Below are 24,707 nucleotides of genomic sequence, written 5' to 3'. Positions count from 1 at the left end.
TTTCCCAGATATTTTGTATTTATTTAATCCATCACATAATACATGATCCAATAGTGTTACACTATGTCATGAAACATAAAAGTGATCAGTTTACGTACATTATGCAACACAACAGTAACAACAAAGAAAAGAAGAAAGCCAGTTGCTTTGGGCCTAAAACACACTCAAAACATTTTTTGTAGTAGCATGGCAAATCCGACAAATCAGAATACCTTGAAACACATCATTTACATCATCAATTATCAGTTAAGGTGTTTACGTGTCTCACTTGAATAGATTTTTAAGTTCAGGTGGAAAAAAGAAAAAAAATATACACTGAACAGCAATTTCCATTTAAACACCGTAATCTAACAACTAAAATTAGAAGCAGTAATTTTGCACATTCAATCATAACAATGTACATTTAATTATCTATTGTTACACATAAACAAACAATATTTCTAATATATATATATATTTATATATGTATGTGTAGTGAATGCTGGCTAAATAACAAGAGAAGACTACCACTGCTTGACAGATTGAGCTCCCCTCATTTCTAATGCAGATAATTACTTACATTATTTGATTGTGTGAGGAAATATTGAGTATATGCATATGTGACACAATACTGAACGAATTTTTACATAAAAAAATACACCCTTATCATAAATTGTTCTATAGTGAAGCGCCTGGTATTGTAATACATTTATTCCAAGTTTCTCCATTTCATTCTTAAAATCACTTGCTCTTAAAGAATACATCCTTTATGACAAATTATAGTTTCAAAATTAATTACATATTAGTACTACAATTATAAAAAAAAAAAGTTTACAAAAAAAAAAGAAACCCAATAATATTTAGCACTGATGAACATTGCTCTAAAAAGAAAAATTTATCTAAAGATTTGAAAAACAAATGGAGATAACTGAGGTAGAACGGAAATGAAATTCTAATTGTTTGTTGTGTCCCTTTAAAGACTATTTTAAAAAAGAAAACCTAAAGTCTAATACATCCCTTAAATAATGTAGATTGGAGATGCTGGAGTTCAAATAAATGTTTATCTAGCCATAAAATTTTTTTTTTTTTTGCTATACTAGAACTAATAACTTTTTTTGATGACCAATTAAGTAAACTTAAAATGCGAACATTCAACTACATGGGGAAACATCTCACGGTCTTTGCTGTGCAATATACACACATTGTTTCTGTTTCTAAGTTAATCCAATGTTATTTTACTACACTTGGGAGTAAACAGCAAGTCTCAAAAAAACAACTAGTTAATTATTGCCAACAATAGTTATTACTTTCACATACTAAGATATGTAACTATCATTTAACTCATTAAACTTAATTACACAAAAAATTTAAAAAAAAAAACATTTAAAAAATATCATTAGTTGCCTTGAGAACAATAGCAACTTTAGCAAGGTGAGTATATTTCTTATGACACCCATGGTAAGTAGCACAAGTAGCGAACACCACCTAGTCTACAGGGACCAAGTCCCATAACTGTGTTTAAACCTCCAGTGACAAAGTCCCGTAACTGTTTAAACCCCCCTGTTTGTGAGCTGAAGTTTCCTTAGATGTCTAGCAGTAGCTTGATGATCACCTACAGTTTGACGATGGATGGAATGACACTTGGAATAAAATTGTTCTGTGGATAAAAAGATGGATGGAATGACACTTGGAATGAAATTGTTCTGAGGATAAAATTATTTAAGGCAAATGACACTTGGAATAAAATTGTTCTGAGGATAAAAAGATGGATTGAATGACACTTGGAATAAAATTGTGCTGTAGATAAAAAGATGGATGGAATGACACTTGGAATAAAATTGTTCTGTGGATAAAAAGATGGATGGAATAACACTTGGAATAACATGTTCTGAGGATAAAAAGATGGATTGAATGACACTTGGAATAAAATTGTTCTGAGGATAAAATTATTTAAGGCAAATGACACTTGGAATAAGATTGTTCTGTGGATAAAAAGATGGATTGAATGACACTTGGAATAAAATTGTTCTGTGGATAAAAAGATGGATGGAATGACACTTGGAATAAAATGTTCTGTGGATAAAAATAGATAAGGCAAATGACACCTTTACTGTAAACATTTTGCAGACAATGTAGCCTGATCAATCCAAATCTATGTCCACATCTGTACATGATGACTACATAATGCTGAGATGATGAAATATTTCAAATTATTGTTCATTAAAATTATGGCTTAAAACATAAGTGCGAAAAAATCCCCCCAGTGAAACCACATACCACAAATATCTGCTAACAAAAGTAACATGCAGTTTAAAAAATGGAAATCTGGATCAATATACTAAAAGTAGGCTAACCTTTTTTTTTTGCTATTTACTTTGGATTTCCTGACATATTTTCTCAAATTTTTATGTAAGATAATTCTCTACATACACATACTGATAACAGCTTTTATTATACACAGGGAAAAAATGAATAGACATACAAATTATTTAAAAAAGGCTGTTTAACTGAAATATGAGAGTAATCTGCCCTTGAATTATTACAAGTATCATTCAAAATTCTTGCCCTTTAAATCGTGTAACTATCAATGAGAAGCATACAATTTCTAAAGAAACATGAAATTCAATACACTTTCAAGGGAGGTAAATTGTGTGAAAAAAACATTTCTGTTGTCTGAGAATGAAAAAAATAACGTTTGGCAGCAGGCACACAACTTGTCTCCCCTTTCACAAGAGATAACATCAAAAGAGGCATCCAGTAAGGATAGATTCCCTTTGTTCAATGCCCAGTTATTTTTAATTGCAATATGAATGAGTTTTTCTAATACCATCTGTTGTTACATTTATCATGATATTGTAAGATAAACCAAGAGCTGTTAAATGTTTCATTTGGGCTCTTGATAAAACATGTATATTAGTGCTGATGTATGCAGCTATTCAATTAGATTTGTTTTATACAAAAGTTGATGTCCACTGGCAATGGCACAACATCCACATAACGTGATATAAAACTGGCATGTCATTCAGCCCTCTGGACCATAGCACAACAGGTAAGTGACACTAGCTTAATAACATAACCGGTGGGTGGCGTAGGCACAATTTGTCACCCTCCATCCCTTTGCCAAACCGACTATTCATAAAATACTCCCACAGAAAAAAAGAGAAATTTGTGTAAACTAAATTTGCTTTTTAAATAAGGAGAACTAGATCTGCATTCTGGACTTTTTTTTTATAGTTAAGAGAGATAGAATCTTGTATCCTACATGACAACTCGTATGGAAGGTTACCAAAACTAGTATCTTAAATGCCACGAGGGACTTACTTGTATCCTAAATGACATATGTCATATGTCAGGGTATCTCATCGTCCTCCTCCCAGGGTGGCGCTGTGGGCAGCATGTTGTGCATGGACAGGTCAGTGAGGAAGACCTCGCTGTCGTCGTTGGCGGAGAAGAAAGGGAAGGGGAAGTTGTTGTCTTCGGGGGAGAGGAGGGGGTGGCACGTGACCTTGTGCTGCTGGTCTCTCAAGGCCACAGTCCCGATGACGATGTCCACCGGAAGTTTGACTTTCCTGGCCACTCCGCATGGTTTAATACAAAGCTGTGGGGGTAGGGGGGAGAGATCAAATTGAAATTTAAAAAAAATTATATTTCGCGCACGTTTATATACATAAATCAGATTAAAAACATACCAAAAGTGATAGGGATTATAGACAGCTCAATCATTTATTAAACAGATGGTAGAGAAAGGTTGGGGGGGAAGGGTCCATAAAGATACCATACTCCGGGTGTGGGAAGAGATTTTGGTGAAGATGTGAAATCTAAAGAAGTGCGATGTTACACTTTTGCAATTAAATTTTTAAATTTTAGGAGTAAATTAAATTTTTAAATTTTAGGAGTAAATTAAATTTTTAAATTTTAGGAGTAAATTAGCCTTTAAAAAAAGATTTTGTATATTGTAAAAAAAAATTTGATGTACTATAAAAGTATCTTCATCAAACAGTGATTAGCGATGACAGCTCAATCGACGTAGAGTGCACGTTCTAAAAGGAAAATAATTATAATGTTCTTAGAAGAAAGACAACTGTTAAGGGTTGGGGAAGTTTCGTCTTATTCTGACATGTGACAATGGCAAGGGGGGGGGGGGGGGGAGAGGGAGTGTGGAATTCGCCAAAAATATTAAATAATGATCACATCAATTATGGACAACCACCTAACCACACACAACAGCCTACTGCGATGCACGAAATGTAATCTAAATGTACACAGACCCTTACCTCTATACTATACTGTACATCGATAATCTTACAGCCCCTGAGGTGGGAGGGCGGAACTGTGGGGACACTGAGCAGCTCCCTGTTCCAAGTTTGTTTACCCCGGGGGGCGATACGGCCCTTGTGTACCGTCACCAGAGTCGTTGACTCCGAAAATCTGCCTCGATATGAGTAGTAGGTCACGTTCTACAAATACAAACATGTAAACGTTATCTATATATCTAATATATATCTAATATATATCTAATATCTATCTATCTATCTATCTATCTGTCTATCTATCTATCTATCTATCTATCTATCTATCTATCTATCTATCTATCTATCTATCTATCTATCTATCTATCTATCTATCTATCTATCTATCTATCTATCTATCTATCTATCTATCTATCTATCTATCTATCTATCTATCTATCTATATATATATATATATATATATATATAAGATTAATTCAAGGAAGAAAAAAATACAGCTCGAGAAAGATGAAGATGTGAATAAATGGTAAACAACAGTTTTTGTGTTATTTGTGATGATGTTTTTTTTAATTAAGTGAATTAAATGGATCACCATAAAGGTAATACAGTATTTTTTTATTTATTTGAATTCCCTTCTAACTCTGGAAGTTAGCTCAAGAAGAAAAAAAAAATTATTGAAATGTAATTGGACACTAGTGTTGGTCGAAACAACAAGAAAATAATTATAAACATATGCAGGAGGTGGGAGTGAAGGAGGAGGGGGGGGGGGAAGAGGAGATAAGGGGGTGGATTGACGTCGTGTCACTTAGTGGTGTTTAATGGAACACCATCCAGCCATGATTCTTCAGTGTCACTAGGGGGGTGTTTGTAAGAACACCCTCGCGCCACGATCACCCAGGCGCCCCCGGGGCGCGGGTGGCAGATCGCAGGACGGTGCTTTAGTCCTGTCTGTTTACACCACAGGCTGACTTCTACAAACAGGTAACTCGTTCAGGTGTAGTGACGTGTACAGGTGATAACAAATCCCCAGGTGTCCGACGTTCATTGGTAGTCATTCATAGGTCACGTGGTACAAACGTAATGTATGCGGTCGGTTATTTTGGAAACGACTTCCGGTCGTGTTTTTTTCAGTAACATACTCTAAAGCTGCTATTTAATAACCGTTGATCTTTGTACCTATAATACGTCTGGCTGTAACAAGACTTACATGCAGCCTGTGTGTGTATGGGGGGGGGGGGGAGTAGTGTGCATCATTTGTGTGCGTGCGGTGTTCTGAACGTCGTATACAAAGATTTATGTAATGTACAAAGTGACTGCGCGGCAGGTTCATAGCTAAGGCGCGGCCGCGCTACCCCACAGCTTAGAGGGAACATTACTTTACAAGTCTTTTAATAATCCAGATTTCATTAGTACGTAATGATGGATACTGGGTAACATTTCTTTGGGCATATCAAAAAATCCTATCATCGTTTAAGCTGAAACAATTTTTTTTTACATATTTCAATCACAAGAGGGGTCGGTAAGTTGATTGGAGAAAAAGAAATTATTTTCAGAAGTATTTCTCTTAGAATATTTACCAAGCGACACAGTTATAGGCCTATTTCAATTTCACTGATTTGAATTGTGTGCGTGAACTAACCAGAAAAACTTCGGGTCTATTCGGATTTGAGTGGGGATCGAACCTCAGATGTGTACCTCAACCAGGTGATTGGACTTTGACCTGACCATACCATCGATTTCAATACAGAGGTCAATAAAGAGGTGAACTTTACTTCTTCTTCTCCATTCACCATCAGGGCCAAAAGAGTCACTGGGTTATTTTTTTCTACTGTTAAATAATGCTGTATGTATATATCTATATATCTAAAGCAATTTTTCTTTGTCATACTTCCTCGAACTTTTAAAACGAGTAGCATTAAAAAAAAAAACAGCCACGTTTGGCTTCAGACCCACATTTATCCGACCCGTGGACCCACATTTTGCTGACCCTTGTCTTGTAGTGTCCATTAACGAACATTGACCTTCCGATTTTTTTTGTGTTCTCAAAGAGCAGACCGTATTGCTGCGAGAATTGCGTAACAATTTCCTCTCCACCCCCACCCACAACTGTCAAACATTCCATTTCATCAAGTCATTATCCCCCCACCCCCTGAAACAATGGATGCCGTCTGCAATTAAATATTTTAAAAAAACTATTTCCGCCCAATCACGTAATGCATCAGAATGTTTTTATGGCAGACGTCACGTCATACAGAGGCTGTACTTTACGTCCACATTTTGTTCTGGTGTAGTTTTCCATGCATCATTTCTCCCATTAGCGTTCGTCTACAGCTGCATAAAAATATAATTAAAGCGATCTTCTGCATACGGAAAATTGCCGTCAATCTTGAAAATGATTATTGGCATAAAATAATAATAGCCTAAAAAAATATCAAAACAGTAATGCTAAAAATAGAAGCTTTATGAAGTTCGATAATAAAATTGAATAAAAAAACTGATTGAAATAATTTTAAAACGAGTTATATCGTGATGCAGGAAGCAGAACTGAAAATACCCGTATGTGAACCACACTGAGCATTTTTGATGGGATGAAATTAATGACGTCAGCATCACAGATAGTAAAAAACAAAAAAGCGGTTACCGTTAAAACAAGCAATTTTCCCGCTTGTTTATATCACAGCCCTAGAGAGCGCAGATCTGACGGCGTACTTTTGGTGATGGCTGCAGCACGTGTTTGTACTTTAGGTAAACACACACACAAACAGCCACAGATTTGTCCATGTTTTGACTTCCTATATATCGCATTAAAGTCGAGTTACTTGTTTTCTACGTACTCCGAATATTGCCTTTAAGTGCGCTTGAGATTTTGGCAAACAGACAGAAGAGTTAAGAGATTTTATGGTCGGCATCGATTCAATTTAAATCCACTTCCGCTTTTTGTTGTGAAGTGGTCAAGCAGCAGAGCGTCTGAATACAACTCACAAGTCTTTAAAACTTCCTCTAGTCTGCCTAGATACAGTTCAATACTAGGGGCATGATTGGGCACTCGACACACTCAATCCCACAAATGTCGTAACCCAGATTATTCTTTTCAGATATTTAGTCATGAAACTACAGAACTTTAGCTTCTTGAACTTCCAGCCACTTATTGCCAATTTTTTACCCTACACGCTACAACATACCCAAGAAAAAGTCATACTTTTCACAGATCAGATTTCTAATTCAATTTTAAGTAGGACGTAGATCTAGGCCTTAAACACAGGCGCGAACCCAAAGGTAGACCTACTAAGCAAAGTATTGCCCTCCATTAGCGCCTCGGGTCTCGGGGCTACCATGACCCATGTAGTTACTCGTGAAGAAAATTGCTACTACTAAATTGGTGGTAACAGGGGTCAGGGGTTAAATGCGAAAATCTGGCAACTAAATGGCAGCAATGTGGTTAATAGATTTGTTTTTCTCGTCATTATTTTAGTTAAGTGAAGTAGGATTAAGCAGAAGTGAAATGTACAGGGAGCAGAAGTGAATGAAATGAGCAAAGAGCAGAAGTGAAACGCAAAAAGTTTGAGGAGCAGAGTGTTATTGTGGTAAATCACCATAGGGTTAAGATTTTCTTAATGGGCCAGGCCAGTTTTCAGCTTCTTGAGCTGATACCACTTAATTTAAAAAAAGAAAAGTTAAATTATTGAGAAAGGCAGCCTAAGTAAAATCTGTATCGGTACTGTGTCAGTAGAAGAACGGGGTCTATCTCATGACAAAAGAACACGTCAATGTGTTGCTATTGACTACTGAGTTAAGTTCGTGTGTTACAAGCTAAGCCATGATCCAAAGTTAATCTTCGGTTCCTTGTTTTCATCCAGCAAAGCTACGAGAATAAAGGCAAGTTTCACCACGATATTCACGGAGTTGCACAAGACATGAAAATAGTTGCACCAAACGTGAAAATAGTTGTAACAGGCATAAAAATAGCACCAGGCATGAAAATAGTTGCACCAAACGTGAAAATAGTTGCACCAGACGTGAGAATAGTTGCAACCGACATTCAGGTAACACTATAATTAATGTCAATGTCAAGCTAAGTAGATGCCCTTCACAATTAAAAAAAAAACATCTTTAAACATCAATGTCTAAATTTTTTTTAAAGTTAAAAGATAATTATTTTACACCCCCTATCTTTTTTTTCCAGAGAAAATTGTTTTTGTTAAAGCCGTTAAAGCTCGAAAACAAACTGATAATCGGATTAATTAAAGAAATTTTAATTACATTATTTTTTGTTTTATTTCCGGTTCCAAAAGATTGCACTGAACTAACCCGGGCCTCCAACACAAACTGTACTCAACAGAAATTGTTTGGATGCTTGAATGCACGTGAGTTGTAGCCTACACAAACTGTACTCAACAGAAATAGTTTGGATGTTTGAATGCACGTGAGCTGTACCCTACACAAACTGTACTCAACAGAAATTGTTAGGATGTTTTCTGTGCACGTGAGTTGTAGCCTACACAAACTGTACTCAACAGAAATAGTTTGGATGTTTGAATGCACGTGAGCTGTACCCTACACAAACTGTACTCAACAGAAATAGTTTGGATGCATGTATGTTGTAAAGGAGGTAGATGAAAGCCCCTTAAGCCAAGCCCAGCTGGAAAATACTCAACTTCCTGTTTCTTAATTCGTCTCAAACACCAGCCAAGTGGTGAGTGCGCCGCTTATGTTGTTTCTTACAGCTTTAATATTTAGCTCTTCACGTTGTTTTGTATGCAATGTTATTTTGTAAATATAGTTAGGTAGTTAAAAAAAAACTTATCAGATTTCACTTCAATATTTCTTTAGAAAATCAATTAAGTATTTGTAACCCTCTGGTAAGCAGAGAAACTTCAACGATTTAAATCCAATTTTTGTGTGTGAATAAGTACAAGTTAAGGAAAACTGGGTTTTAAATCAACGGGACCAGTTTACTGGTGTTTTAAGTGGGAAAGTAATGTAACTAGTTTATGACACAATGATTACAAACAGGAATTTAGCAAAACCTCAGCTTAAACATGCTTACAAACATGTTTTTTTTCATCTCCTTCCAAACTTGACAAGGATACGTAGGTAATTTAAAATGTGTTACGTGTTGAGGTAAAGTGCATTGTGGTTTGGTGTAAAAATATCGAGTGTTCTGTTTGTGTAAATAGACACAGTGTTTAGAACTTTTTTTTAAATACCGAGAGTTGTACGAGGGTCGGGCTGCGTGACGTGTGCAGCGAGAGAGCAAGGATGATCCGAGGTTTAAACGAGTTTCCTGCTGGGGTCAGGGGGAACGTTATCCTTTGGTAATCGCTCACAACATGTCCGAGGGGCGCTAAGTGAACCCGAAAATATGGGTTGTCTCCCTTCGATAAACAATAATTCGCAGGCGACAAATCGGGACCTAGATGTCAAAACAAGAGAAGCTGATGGGGGATAGGATGGGGTGGTGGAGGTTAAACATGATGGTCGGTGGGGGAGAAGGTGGATGCGGGTATGTTGTACCTCATTGATTGTTTTATCTTTCTTTTAATGGGCGCGACTTAGGGCGTTATTAAAATAAACACCATAGTACCCAACGAGTTCTTTAAAAACAAACATTTCTTGCGTCTTGGCATTGGCGAAAACAAATTAAGAACCTCTAAAAAAATACGATCATTTTCGGAAAAAGAAAACGAAAAATAATAACTTTGAAACTCATGTACTACAGTATTTCAAATAAAAATAAACCGGTAGTGATCTCCCCTAAACTTTCTCGAATATCTATATATATAAAGCAAAGTTGTCGGGTGCCCGATAGGGCACTTCCCGGCGCCGCAGGCGCGTCAAATTTGGCACGATGGTGCCTTGGGGCGATAGAACACGAGGGCCGGTGACGGTTGGCCGAAAAGTCTACGGACAGGGGGTCAAAACTGACCTCGACTGACCGGCGCCTTATATGGGCTATATTACGAAAAAAAAATTCCTCCGACGACCCCCCTTGATATTTTGTGAGGTGGTAGAAGAACACCTAGGGGTGTCACAAAAAACTCGGCATATCTGGGAAAACTTCGTAAAGCGGTCAAAACTGACCAGTTGTATTTCCCTATATAATCTTTGTATTTTATGGGAAAAACAGAGGGTCATTTCAACGCAGACTTTAGGGTACTTAAGCTCAGTATATCTGGCTAATTTTTTGCATGCTCCTAGATCAATGGCTTGACCTTTAGGGAAAACTGTCGGTTACACTCAAAGCCCTCGACGAGGGCTAAAAAGTGACCGCGAGTGAAATTCTCATTATATGAGCTATATTACGAAAAAAAATTTCCTCCGACGACCCCCCTTGAAATTTTGTGAGGTGGTAGCAGAATGCCTGGGGGTGTCATAAAAAACTTGCCATGTCTGGGAAAAATCGGGAAATGGGTCAAAACTGACCAGTCGTATTTCCCTATATAATCTTTGTATTTTATGGGGAAAACAGAGGGTCATTTCAAAACGGATTTTAGGGCACTTACCGTCTTTACATCTGGCTAATTTTTTGCATGCTCTTAGGTAAATGGCTTGACCTTTAGGGAAAACTGTCGGTTTCACTCAAAGCCCTCGACGAGGGCTAAAACGTGACCGTGAGTGAAATTCTCTTTATATGAGCTCTATTACGAAAAAATTTTTCCTCCGACGACCCCCCTTGCAATTTTGTGAGGTGATAGGAGAACGCCTTGGGGTGTCACAAAAAACTCGGCATATCTGGGAAAACTTCGTAAAGGGGTCAAAACTGACCAGTTGTATTTCCCTATATAATCTTTGTATTTTATGGGGAAAACATAGGGTCATTTCAACGCAGACTTTAGGGTGCTTAAACTCGGTATATCTGGCTAATTTTTTGCATACGTTTAGAACAATGGCTTGACCTTTAGGGAAAACTGTCGATTTGACTCAAAGCCCTCGACGAGGGCTAAAAAGTGACCGCGAGTGAAATTCTCATTATATGAGCTATATTACGAAAAAAAATTTCCTCCGACGACCCCCCTTGAAATTTTGTGAGGTGGTAGCAGAATGCCAGGGGGTGTCAAAAAAAACTCGGCATATCTGGGAAAATTCGTAAAGGGGTCAAAACTGACCAGTTGTATTTCCCTATATAATCTTTGTATTTTATGGGGAAAACATAGGGTCATTTCAACGCAGACTTTAGGGTACTTAAACTCGGTATATCTGGCTAATTTTTTGCATACGTTTAGGTTAATGGCTTGACCTTTAGGGAAAACTGTCGGTTTGACTCAAAGCCCTCGACGAGGGCTAAAAAGTGACCGCGAGTGAAATTCTCATTATATGAGCTATATTACGAAAACAAATTTCCTCCGACGACCCCCCTTGAAATTTTGTGAGGTGGTAGCAGAATGCCTGGGGGTGTCAAAAAAAACTTGCCATGTCTGGGAAAAATCGGGAAATGGGTCAAAACTGACCAGTCGTATTTCCCTATATAATCTTTGTATTTTATGGGAAAAACAGGGAATTTCCAACACAAGTTTTAGGTTACTTAACCTCTGTACATCAAGCTAATGTTTTGCATATACTTCTTTAGCTGACTAGGCCGTATGGAAAAACTGTTGGTCAGACTCAAAGCCCTCGAGCAGGGCTAAAAGATGACCGCGAGTGAAATTCTCCTTATATGAGATATATATAAATAAATTGACGAACGATCCCCTTAATATTTTTTGAGGTCGTAGACTGACCCTGGAGGGTAACAAAAAAAACGTTATTCACGTCGGAAAAATCCATTGTAGTCGTTAAATATGTTCATATATCAATTTTTTTAATATAAGCATAGTAACTGTTTTAAAAAAAAAGTAAACAAAAAAATACGTCATTCGGTCCATTTTCAAGGGAGGTAACCTTTTTAATAATTATTTTTCAAATAATTGTATACTATTTTAAACAGAAACAGAAAACGACAAAGTATAACATTTGTTTTAAACCTAATACGTTGTTAATTAAGCTGCGTATCATAATTAAATAAAAAATTAATTTTTAAAGTCAATGTAATATAAATTATGAGATATACTGTTAATGGAACCTCTGTATTTCTAATTCCATTTTAGTTATGAATTACGTACTTTCTACTTTTTGCTCTGAAAGCGATTGTTAAACAACATACAACATCTTCTCTAAAATTAGCATTACTGTTTAAATTTAAGCACTCCACACCTCATCCATCACCAATTAATTAGTATTCAAATTATCAAATGTTTTTGAAAACCTAAGCGAAGCTAGGCAGTATGCCTAGTTCTTATATAAAACAACAGGGGATGGTAACTGGGGATATAGTTATGATTTTTAATCCATTGTAAATACTTAAACTTTTAAAAATAGAATAGAATCTCATAAAAAAAACATTGCGCACCAAGCAAACGCCGAATAAAAACGCGTATAATAGTGCGCAATATTATTAGTACTTTAAAAATTTACATTAGTTTTTTGAGAAATCGGAAGTAGCGTAAATTACTACTTCCAGTCAACGGAAATTACTCAAAATTTAACAGAAGGTAGAGAATTAGATCTTTTACTTACATGTGAAATTTCATTTATCTATCTGAAATAGTACTCAAGTTATAGGCTTTTGAAAAATTCAAAGTAGGAAAAGTACCACTTCCGGTTATCGGAAATCGCTCAAAAGTTGATACGGATCTACGATTTTGATAAAATACTTATATATGAAATTTCATCAACCTAGCTGTAACGGTACTCAAGTTATCGTGTTTACACACAGACACACACACGGACAGACACACACACACACAGACATACGGACAAGATTGCAAAATTATGTTTTTCCGTATCAGTGAGGTGTAAAACGTCGAGATTTGTAAAAATCTCGATTTTTTTTTTTGCACGATTACAATACTTTCTCTATACTACGTATATACGAGAAAGTAATGAAACCAATAATATTTATGTGATTTTTTAAAATAATAATAAACACAGTCTTATCAAGCAATCAAAACAGATCGAAAAATTTCAAAGTTTCTAAATCCTTTTGTAAATATTTGAAGTCTGCTCAGAGGCTCCGAGTTGTAACTGAAGTCTGCTTAGATGTTTTATATTGCGACGTAAATATTTGAAATCTGCCCAGAGCTCATAAATTCCGATGTTAATATCTGAATTCTGCTAGGATTTTCTCAAAACGTTGTAACTACTTGAATTCTGTCTGGAGTTTTTAAAATTCTGTTTTAAATATTTAAAATATGCCCAGAATTCCGAAATTTAGATGTAACTATCATAAGTCTACCCAGGATTCCTAAGTTCCGATGCAACTATCTAAAGTCTGCCCAGAATTCCGAAATTTAGATGTAACTATCATAAGTCTACCCAGGATTCCTAAGTTCCGATGCAACTATCTAAAGTCTGCCCAGAATTCCTAAATTCCGATGCAACTATCTGAAGCCTGCCCAGAATTCCTAAATTCCGATGCAACTATCTAAAGTCTGCCTAGAATTCCTAAAATCTAATGTAACTTTCTGAAGTCTGCCTAGAGTTTCAACCTGTGTGGCGGCTTAGCTCCGACAATGACGACCTTGGTGGAGCTCAAACGAAGCACACTCGACTCCTCATTAATCTTTCATTACTATTTCATTATCCAGCCGCACGGGAACTCGGTCACTCGCCTTAGCCTCGTCTTCCACTGATCTTTTTTCTCCAGCCGCTGCGTAATCCCGACGGGGATAAGTGTGGCGCCCTCAGCAGCCCCTACAAAAGCTGGTGACGTCACGCGACTTCCGGCGCACAGTTTATGTGTCTCAATTAAAGTTTTTTATTTTTGGCCTAAGTACCGAGTGACCTCGGCGCTAGCTAATTACTTTTAACAGCTTTAATTAATTAGGATGGTTTTTAAAAAAGTTGAAGATATGCCGCTTATCATAATGTATCAAAGTCAGTGCACACTGGTGGGGAATTTACAAGGTGTAGCTGTTTTAAAGAATCCACACAAGCTGTGCAAGAGTGTCTGGTCACGTTGTACAAAGGTGACCGGTCACTTTGTTTGACCGGTCATGTTGTATACAATTGACCGGTCACATGGTACCACAGTGACCGGTCAAACGGTACCAGAGTGACCAGTCACACGGTACCAGAGTGACCGGTCACAAGGTACCAGAAGCCCAGGGAAAAGGGTTTACATTTTTTTAAAATTTGCAGACATCACACTAAGAAAAAAAAATGGAGTAGAAAATTTTGGAGCTGGATGGGCAGGTTCAATGGGGAGATGTACTGGAACAGACCACGTGATTTCATGGGCTGTGTCAGGACAGGGGTGGCTCAATTCTAAGCTGTCTTAACGAATACAGCGTTTCAATGGTCAGTGGGGTACAACAGAGGTGGAGGGTCCATATCAAGTAATATCTGACCGTAACATTGAGGTGTTTACAGCTTGTTTACATGATAAAAAACTTCCCCATTCTTTCTACACAGACAAGTACATTACATAGCGTTGATTAGTCTTCAATAAAATTGTCGGTAGTGATGTTTATACATCTATAAAAATGTGTAGGCGATATCATTTGAACCAGCGAAAGTGTATAGAGAAGAACGTACATTATTCTAAGTGTACAGAGAAGAACGTACATTATCCTAAAGAGGCAGACGCCACTGAACTCACCTGTATGAGTGACACCTGTGTTGAAGCTATTCTCCTGGCACTCAAGTTTTTTATCTCGGCGTAGACAGGTATGGCCTCTTTAATGGTGTAGCCCTTGCGGTCCAGCTTGAGCATGGCCGTCACGGTGCCGGCTATACAGCACCAGGAGCCCACGGCCTCGAACGTGTCGTTCTCCACGGGGAGCTGACAGAGGAAAACAAAATAACGTACATCACGTCTTGTGTTGGATTCGGAGAATTTCGGTAGCTACGGAGTTTTTCGGTAACTACGGTGTTTTTCTATAGCTCCGGAGTTTTTCGGTAACTACGGTGTTTTTCTATAGCTCCGGAGTTTTTCGGTAGCTACAGTGATTCTCTATAGCTCCAGAGTTTTTCGGTGGGTACAGTGTTTTTCTATAGTTCCGGAGTTTTCGGTAGCTACGGAGTTTTTCGGTAGCTACGGAGTTTTTCGGTAGCTAAATATACACCGATGTCACAAGCTATCAGCTAGATCAGTTTAATTAAGTCGTGATACACAACTGACATCAAACTTTTAAAGTATGCTCGCAATTTTAGAAAAACACACACACACGCACACATATATGCATAATTTTTATTTCAATGGGATTAGCGGTTTTTCTTTTTCATTGATTAAAGCAACGCTTAACACTTAAACAACGTTAGTTAAATGATAATATATCTTGATTATTCTTGCTTTTTTTTAATATCTTGAGCAACCCACCCAAAGTCCAAATAGGAATCAGTTTCTTTCAGACATTTTTCTTCAAGGGAGGGCACTTGAAACTTTCGGAGGGAGGGTCAGTGGCGGTTTAAGTATATATTTTGTATGTATATTTCAATTTCGTCAGAGTGTGTGTGTGTGGGGGGGGGGGGGAGAGAGGGAGAAGCCTAAATGAAAGTTCTCAACAAAATACTTGATGAAACCCGCTGCTCATGAATAACAAAGACTTGTATTGATATTTACTGCCCAGATATCATCTACCCAGATATTCTCTGCCCATATATCATCTACCCACAAACGATGTACCCAGATAAGACCTACCCAGCACTTTGATGAAATTCTGTAACGGACTCATTCAAATGTAGATTCCAAGTCTTGACATAAAACAAACAAGCCACTTCTCGCGACCCTTATATCAAAGAGCCACGTCATCTATTGTTATACTTGTATATTACTTCAGACAGACGTAACGTGAAGCGCCAAGTAGGACAACTCCAACAGAAGTGGCCCAAGTCCCACTGAAACCAGACCGGATATCCAATGACGTCAAAAGCTCTTAAGTGACTTCTGCCTTGGGAGCGCAAAGAAAATTTTCAGCCCAGAAAAAGAGCAAGACGAGTTGGTCAACAATATTTAAATGGAGATTTCTTCGCAGTGAATTGGTGAAGGGAAAAGAAAACAGACGATTTTTTAAGAAAATATCCCCCCATCAAAATGGAGTAAAAATGAGAAGAAATGCATACGTTAATTTCTGTTAATAATCGTCGGGGCGAAGAGTTTTGTGCCCGTGATGTATCAGCCTTCTGCCAACACTCAACAATTTATGGGGTAAACAACAAAAAAAAATAGAAAATAAAAAAACGAGATAAATTATTTTAAAAACGTATTTCAAATTTAAATAAAGATTTAAAATCCCTTTTAGATTTGGAAAAACAAAAATATAATCGAATAAAAAAAACTAAAATCAAATTTGAAAAAATGAAAATTTTATCATGAGATGAAAAATAAAACGTTCCATTTCATTGAGAAGACGCAAAAGCCAATTTAACGTGAATTCAAACCCGCGCTGACGAGATTTAGGGCAACTTGATATTTCAGACGACGAAATTTATTGCAAATAAAAACTCGGATCGAAAAGTTTGAAAACAAAATTATTGAATTAAAGAAATTTTTTGAAAAAAAAAACCACTCCGATGTTGCAAATCTCGACCGTGTAGCTTGTGAAATCAAATTTTATCGTACAATGGCCACAGTTGCACTCTAGTCTAAATATTAGGTTTTTTGTTGTTGCAGTGTTGTTTTTATTTAAACATACATTTGATCTTGTGAGCAGAGTTTCTTCAAGGCATCTCTTCAGGGGTGCCCCCCTCCCCCGAAGAAAGTGTGCCCCCCCCCCCAACGAAATGGAATTTATATAGAAAATATATACTTTTAACAGTGACCGCCCCCACCCCCCCCCCCCCGGAAAAAAAGTGTCTGGAAGAAACACTGCTTATGAGTTAATAAATATTCGACGTAGTTTAAACATAATTTATATTGAATATTATTAAACTATAATAAAATTAAGAAATGTATGAGAATTAACGATCCTATGCACTGAAGTATTGATTTTGAATAATTTTCTTATTTTTATCAAAGAGATTGAATATATTGGATTTACAGATAAAGTAAACTTAAGTAGGCCCACTGATTTTTTTTAAAAATATTTTTTTTATCACAGAAAAAACGAATTGGAATTACCGATAATGCAAGCCCTACTGAAGTATTGATATTAATACAATTTTTATTTTTACCACACAGAAGCACTCCGCGTGAAAAAAAATCCCATTCAAATGCCATGAATCTAAATATTTAGCTTGCAGGGAGATAGGCTTACTGCACAAAAATAAAAGCAGCGGTGATAAAATAGCCAATCATATTTTTTTTCTGATTGAGACGACCAATATGTTGAGGAAACAAATCGATAATTTTTACCGCCCATTGAGAAACCACCAACATTAAAAAAAAATTAAAACGAATAAAAATGTTAATTATAAAAATGTGTCAAACAATAACTTCATTTTTAAAAACATAGTTTTAAAATTTATAATATGTAAGGTACCCCAGCATCTAAAAATCCCAAAATACGGCTTTTGTGTATGTAAAAAAATAATGATCAGCCAACCGGTATGATGCTATAAAAACATATAAAAAGTCTCACTATCTTTACACAGAAGCCCCATCCACCTTCTCCCTATAAAGTCTCCCCCACTTCTCCCTATAAATTGTATAAAGCCTCCCCCACTTCTCCCTATAAATTGTATAAAGTCTCCCCCATTTCTCCCTATAAAGCCTCCCCCACTTCTCCCTATAAATTGTATAAAGTCTCCCCCATTTCTCCCTATAAAGCCTCCCCCATTTCTCCCTATAAATTGTATAAAACCTCCCCCATTTCTCCCTATAAATTGTATTAAAGCCTCCCCCATTTCTCCGTATAAATTGTATAAAGCCTCCCCCACTTCTCCCTATAAATTGTATTAAAGCCTCCCCCATTTCTCCGTATAAATTGTATAAAGCCCCCCCCCCCCCTTCTCCCTATAAAGTCTCCCCAACTTCTCCCTATAAAGCCTCCCCCACTTCTCCCTATAAAGTCTCCCCCAAATCCCTCCACAAGTGTAGGCCCTCCACAATTAAAAAAAAAACTTTACATGATTCCCTCCATCAACCGAAGAGCTACTAATTCACCCCACACTGATCAAATACAACTCGGGACAACATCACACAAATAAAAGAAAAAACAAACATTAAGATAACAGAACAAAACACAGGAGTATACACAGACAATCCCGCCATAATCAACAGCAGCCCGATCGTCAGTGAGAGCCCTGCGAGCATATTTTGTTAATCAATACATACATCATTTTATTAACCCTTTGATGTGCCGACTTCAAAGCGGAAATGAAACTATCATACAGAGAAGCAGGCGGAAATGCCGGACAAGAAAGGTTCTGGGCAGAAACATTAGGTAATACAAGGCGGTGGCGTGTAATGTAGATTGATCTGCTCTGATGTCAGCGGAAGAAGGAGAACAGAGAGTCTCAACGGTATGATGTTTTGTACCAAAATTCGGACACGGAGGTGACAGAAGTATCACGGATATTATGAATAAATGTTTGTTTAAAGTAGTGACTTTGGGACGCTTTTTGTGAAACATGAAATAATTTTTTTTTATCATGCGCTTACAGCGTCCACCTCCTATCTGTGTACATGTGTTGTCATATCGTCACATTGTTAACATCTGGCCACTGTCCACCCACTGCCAACATCCGGCCACACCGTACACCCACACTGTCCACATCTCGCCACACCGTACACCCACACTGTCCACATCCGGCCACTGTCCACATTCGGCCACACTGTCAACATCTGGCCACACCGTACACCCACTGTCAACATCCGGCCAAACCGTACAACCACATAGTCCACATCCGGCCACACTGTCTACATCCGGCCACACTGTCCACATCCGGCCACACTGTCCACATCCGGCCACACTCTACACCTGCAACCACACTGTCCACATCCGGCCACACTGTCCACATCCGGCCACACTGTCCACATCCGGCCACACTCTACACCTGCAACCACACTGTCCACATCCGGCCACACTGTCCACATCCGGCCACACTCTACACCTGCAACCACACTGTCCACATCCGGCCACACTGTCCACATCCGGCCACACTGTCCACTAGCGGTCAACTCACCGAGGCATCAGGCTCGTTGTTGAGGTCCAGCGATCCTATGACGGCGAACTTGCTCGTCCTCTCCGTGTGGGGCCCTGATTGCGGAAACACGCCCTGGGAGTACACGGACATGCGCACATAGTACCGCAGGCGGCCATGTTTGCCCTTGAACGACGACGGCAGCCGCTGGGGGAGGGTGAACTCAAAGGGGAAGTAGTGGGAGCCTGAGTGGAGGACTCCTTCATCGTTGATCTGCTTCTCACCTGTTGGGTGAGAGGTCAAAGTTTGAATTGGGGGGTGATAGGGTTGTCTTATTTGTGAGGAGTAGTGAGAGACATGGTAGTGGAACTGTTAGGGAGATGGTGGGATTGTTGGGGAGACATGTTGATTGAGTGTTAGGGGAGATATGTTGATGGAAGGGTTGAGGAGAATTGGTGTTGGAATGTTTGGGGAGATTTGGTGTTGGTGGAAATGTTGGGGAGATATATTCGTGTAATTGTTGGGGAGATATATTCGTGTAATTGTTGGGGAGATATATTCGTGTAATTGTTAGGGAGATATATTGGTTGAATTGTTGCTGAGGTTTGGTGTTGACTGAATAGTTGGAGAGAAATGTTGTCCAACAAAATAAAACCAGTGTTGTCTGATTATTTTAAGAATACCAAGTTCTTCATTGAGCCAAAGATCGAACATTCCAAAAGCTCACCTTTGATCGGTAGAACGGATGTATGATTAAAGATCTAATCCAAAGCTCACCTTTGATTGGTAGAACGGATGTATGATTAAAGATCTAATCCAAAGCTCACCTTTGATTGGTAGAACGGATGTATGATTAAAGATCTAATCCAAAGCTCACCTTTGATTGGTAGAACGGATGTATGATTAAAGATCTAATCCAAAGCTCACCTTTGATTGGTAGAACAGATGTATGATTAAAGATCTAATCCAAAGCTCACCTTTGATCGGTAAAACGGATGTATGATTAAAGATCTCCTCATCAGAGTTCTGGATGTCACTTGACGTCATCCATTCCACTTTAGCTTCCCCAATCGCCTCCAGACAGATGCCTGAAACAAAATATCACGCGTTTAGCTAAAAATAGATTTTTGTTGTTTTTGTTTTGTTACATTAGCTCATTTGATTATGGGACGAGTGGTCGGGTAGGAAAACTTAAGTGTTGCTAACTCTAAAAGTCCCTTGTTCGTGTCCTCAAGCAGATGAGGTTCGTTAGCTAGGGGAAGCAACCGATCTAGGAGAGACAACTCCAAAATCAAATAATTGCAAGCTGTGGAGGCTAATACAGAAAGAAAAGCAGGCTGAAGTAGGAGTCAACGGTCTTATGGCGCATATGTTGACACGTAATACTGAATCATGTTGGAGGATACACCTTTCTATATTAAAATTAAGAACAAAGCAGAAAAGAAGAAGTTTAATTAAATGAGTTAAACACGTACCGTTTCTAACTATCCAACAATAAAAGGGAAAATAATACTACAAGCTCACTCATTATTTTTTTAAACCAATTTTCCAAAATCGTAATAGTCAAATCTTGCGTGGATTATTGATTTCTTGAGCGGAGAGATTTTCAAAAATACAACCTATTAATTTCAAAGTCCCCTGTAATTTCTTCCAAGCACTATTAAAGATACCGTATTTTAAAAAAATAAAAATGAAAGGATAATAAAAAAATGAAGATTAAGTAGTATTCAACTCCCATGTCTGATCTCAGTAGAACCCCCCACCCCCGATATCACTAGCTATGAAACTTACTCCATCGTACCCCCCCCCCCCCCCGACCAGCTATTAGACCGAGGCTAACAAGTTTAATGTTCTATTTATCACTGCAGCTCCTGCTTCAGGTGATGGGCTATAATCTTGATCCCCTCCCCGGGGGGGGGGGGGGGGTGGGGGGGGGGCCCACCAGACAGCCCAGTGTAACTTCCCGTTTCATTCCTCCATAAACATTTACCTCAAGTGACTCAGGTAAGACCGAGGTGAGACGACACCTACCCAGGTAAGAATGACTGAGGTGATCCTACACCTGACTATAAAAACCTGCTGAATCATCCGGATTTGATTGATCTACTTACTAGTCACGTGACACGAGGAATAATCCCCCCCCCCCCACGGGCCGATAACACCCACCCCACTCACCTACAGGTATTCCATGTTCGCACTACCTGTGATAAATTAACCGTCACCTGTTGCAGAAATTCGAGTCACAAGACGAGGTTCCCACATGGGGCAAATATAAGAATGCATCGAGATAGGATTCCCACACGGAGCAAAAATAATAGTGTTTTGAGATAAAGTTCCCACACGGGGTAAATATAAGAATGTACGTGTGCGTGGGGAGAAACATCTTAATGACTAGTTTTATCTTTCATCAAACGCTTACAGAAAGAATTAATTAATTAGCCGAATCTGATGTACTCAGAGTGTGATCTACCATGAAACCTGATGTAGAGTTTGGCTTATAGCTGGGAATCTGAGTGTGTCTTATGTAGCTAGTAATCTAGTAAGTGTTTTTATATAGTTAGAAATCTGGTGTAGAGTGTGTCTTATATAGCAAGGAATCTGGTGTAGAGTGTGTCTTATATAGCAAGGAATCTGGTGTAGAGTGTATCTTATATAGCTAGGAATCTGATGTATGTCGGTAGTATTTCACAGCTAGGTATCTGAAGGGTTTTGTAACATGAGTATCTGAAGGTTGCATGTGTTAATTTGGCTAGTACAACAAAACCCAGGATAACCTACCCACACAATACATCAAAACCCAAGATAGCCTACCCTAGGTTGATTATATCTTAGTAATTTTGTACTTAACACAATACATAAGATTCAAGTTACATTAAACACCAGATAAAAGTAATTTTATATTTTATATAGGCTACAAGCTTCATGCGGGAGATGGACAAAAAACACAGTCACCACTATGGTTACAAGATGGAGAACTACAATAGTATTCCGTGACAGATGTTTATACGAGCAAGTATGTAAACTACCCAAAACAAAATGTTCCATGTAGTTGTAGTTGTCAATGCTGGTATTGGTAGTTAGCAATAAACTTTATGATTAATTCAGTTCTAAAAATATGGGATGTTGTATGTAATTGTCACAGTCCAGTACAAAATGAGAAGTCTAAAAACATGGGATGTTGTATGTAATTGTCACCATCCATTACAAAATGAGAAGTTTATATTTTGTTTAGTCAGTCTTGACGCCTGTATACATCAGTCGACAGCTCTTTCAGTAATGAGGTTTTCCGTCAACTCGAGGCGAGACGTAGCACCGGAGTCGAATTTAATATTTGACCTCTTCAAACCGATCATATCAGTTTGCCATCGATAAAAGAAAATTTAATTAATATTTTTTTTTATAATTAAAACAAAAACCAAACAGAAATAAAAAAAAAAAAAAACGGAGATGCACGAGGAAACAAAATCTCAAGATCAGCATCCCAGCCTCATATTTTAGGCTCTAGCAAGTTCGAGGTGCAACGTGTGTGTGTGTGTGTGTGTGAGAGAGAGAGAGAGAGGCAGAGAGAGAGAGAGAGGCGGGGTATCTCATTTCACACCGGGCAGTATATGCTTTTGGTAATTTGCATAGTTTCGTATGTATTTTTTTGGGTATTTTTAAAATTGTATGTAGCATAGCTTTACCACCAATGGAATCCATATAATTACCAGTGGATAGCACGCGACTACCTATGGGCCGATATGGTGATTCCATGAAGTTGTATGTAACATATTAAGTAAGACTGGGCCGCATAGGATTACTATTAGACTGCTACCATGACAACTGCTTGTGGTTAAGATGACCTAAACATGGCCGCTTGTGTATGATGTACGTGTTAATGGTAGTCAATAAAACAAGAAAAAAGACGGCACAAAAAAACTCAATCGAGAAAAACTGAAAAAAAAAACACAACACAAACAGAGAAATAACATACACCACTGCTGTTCTTTTATAGCTATCTGTTTATTTATTTTATCGCTGAAGCCGGCGTTTCATAAAATTTTTTTATTTATTTATTTATATCCTCGCCCGCGGCTTGTCTTAGAGAACTGAGTATCAAGCGTTTGTTTCCTGACTGATAAGATAGGGCACGATCCTAGAACTATTGTCCGGCCCCAAGTGCGATTCCAAACTATCAGTCCCCCCCCCCCCCCCAGTCCACGTCCGTTCCTAGAAATATCCCCCCCCCCCCCCAGGACGATCCCAGAATTATCAATCCTCACTAAGATAAAAGAACTTACACTCCCATCCCCCACAACAGTACGATCCTAGAGTCTCCACCCCTAGTACGATCACAGAACTAACACCCCCACCCAACCCACCACTGCGATAGCAGAACACCGCCCCCCCCCCCCACCCAGACAGTACGATCCCAGAGCCCTCCACCCCCACAGAATGATTACAAAACTATCACTCCTCCCCTACGATCCCCTCCCAACGATTTCAGAGCTCCTCCCCCCCCCCCCCCCACAGTACGATCCCAGAACTAACCTTTCCTCCCCAAGTACGATTAACCCCTCCCCTCACTGTACGATCCCGATTAACCCCGCCCCTCACTGTACGATGGTCGATCCCAACTAACCTCTCCCCCCACACACACAGAACGATCACAACTACCCCCTCCCCACAGTACGATCCGTAAACTACCCCCACCATCCCCACATTACGATACTAGAACTATCACCCCCACCCTCCCCACAATAAGATACTCGAACTATCACCCCCACCCCCCAGTACCATCCCACAACCATCCCCCGTCCATTCAATCCCGCTGAGCACAGGTATGAGAAAATTGTTTGCCGTATCGAGAAGTTTACAGGTGATAAAATTCTGCCACTTTAATACGTATGTGAGGAGGTAGATCTGACTTGGTCGAAACTTTCTAGACTGCTTTGTACCAGGAGTGTCGCGGTTGTCTGTCAACATTTTAAATAACTCACAGGCTACAAGACGTGTCTAGACAGAACATTGGAACACAAAAAGAAATGGCATAAGGCAATAGGACCAAAAAAAAAACAAAGGATATGCTCAGAAAATGATCAGTTGTTGATATTGAAGATAGTGTTTAGTGGTGTTATAGTGTGATGTGCTTTGCTGTTTTTTTTTAAAATTCCGTTCGTAACTCGGGTCTAGGACTAGTATACTTATGTAGGACTGAACTAAGGCATTTACTAATACCGATTTTGACTTGCTCTCAAGATTTTGAAACCGTTTAAGTAATAAAATTTTTTTTATACAATACATTTCGATGAAACACAATTTCTAAAGAATAAATCATGATCTCCAATGACGTACCATATCCACATAATTCTTTAAAAGCGCACCGCATGAACACCATCGTTAATGGTGTTCCAATCAACATCATCCCTTAATAGTTTA

General features: G+C 38.4%; 1 protein-coding gene across 1 annotated transcript in view; it reads right to left on the bottom strand.

Moving 5' to 3' along the window:
• Positions 1–7: 7 nt before the first annotated feature.
• Positions 8–24,707, bottom strand: part of LOC131956116 (arrestin domain-containing protein 3) — a gene marked incomplete at its 5' end in the record, with an annotated part of 65,753 nt that continues 41,053 nt past the window's right edge. Inside the window, 6 exon segments of the mRNA XM_059320540.1 lie at positions 8–1,636; positions 3,301–3,577; positions 4,254–4,436; positions 14,866–15,048; positions 19,332–19,573; positions 20,267–20,377. Of these exon segments, the coding sequence (XP_059176523.1) occupies positions 3,329–3,577; positions 4,254–4,436; positions 14,866–15,048; positions 19,332–19,573; positions 20,267–20,377 (968 nt within the window). The 3' untranslated portion in view covers positions 8–1,636; positions 3,301–3,328.

Source organism: Physella acuta, unplaced genomic scaffold (assembly GCF_028476545.2).
Source record: "Physella acuta isolate Inbredline_101_S28 unplaced genomic scaffold, ASM2847654v3 ptg001128l, whole genome shotgun sequence".
NCBI classification, from domain to species: Eukaryota; Metazoa; Mollusca; class Gastropoda; family Physidae; genus Physella; species Physella acuta.
This window is presented reverse-complemented; position numbering and strand designations above follow the sequence as displayed.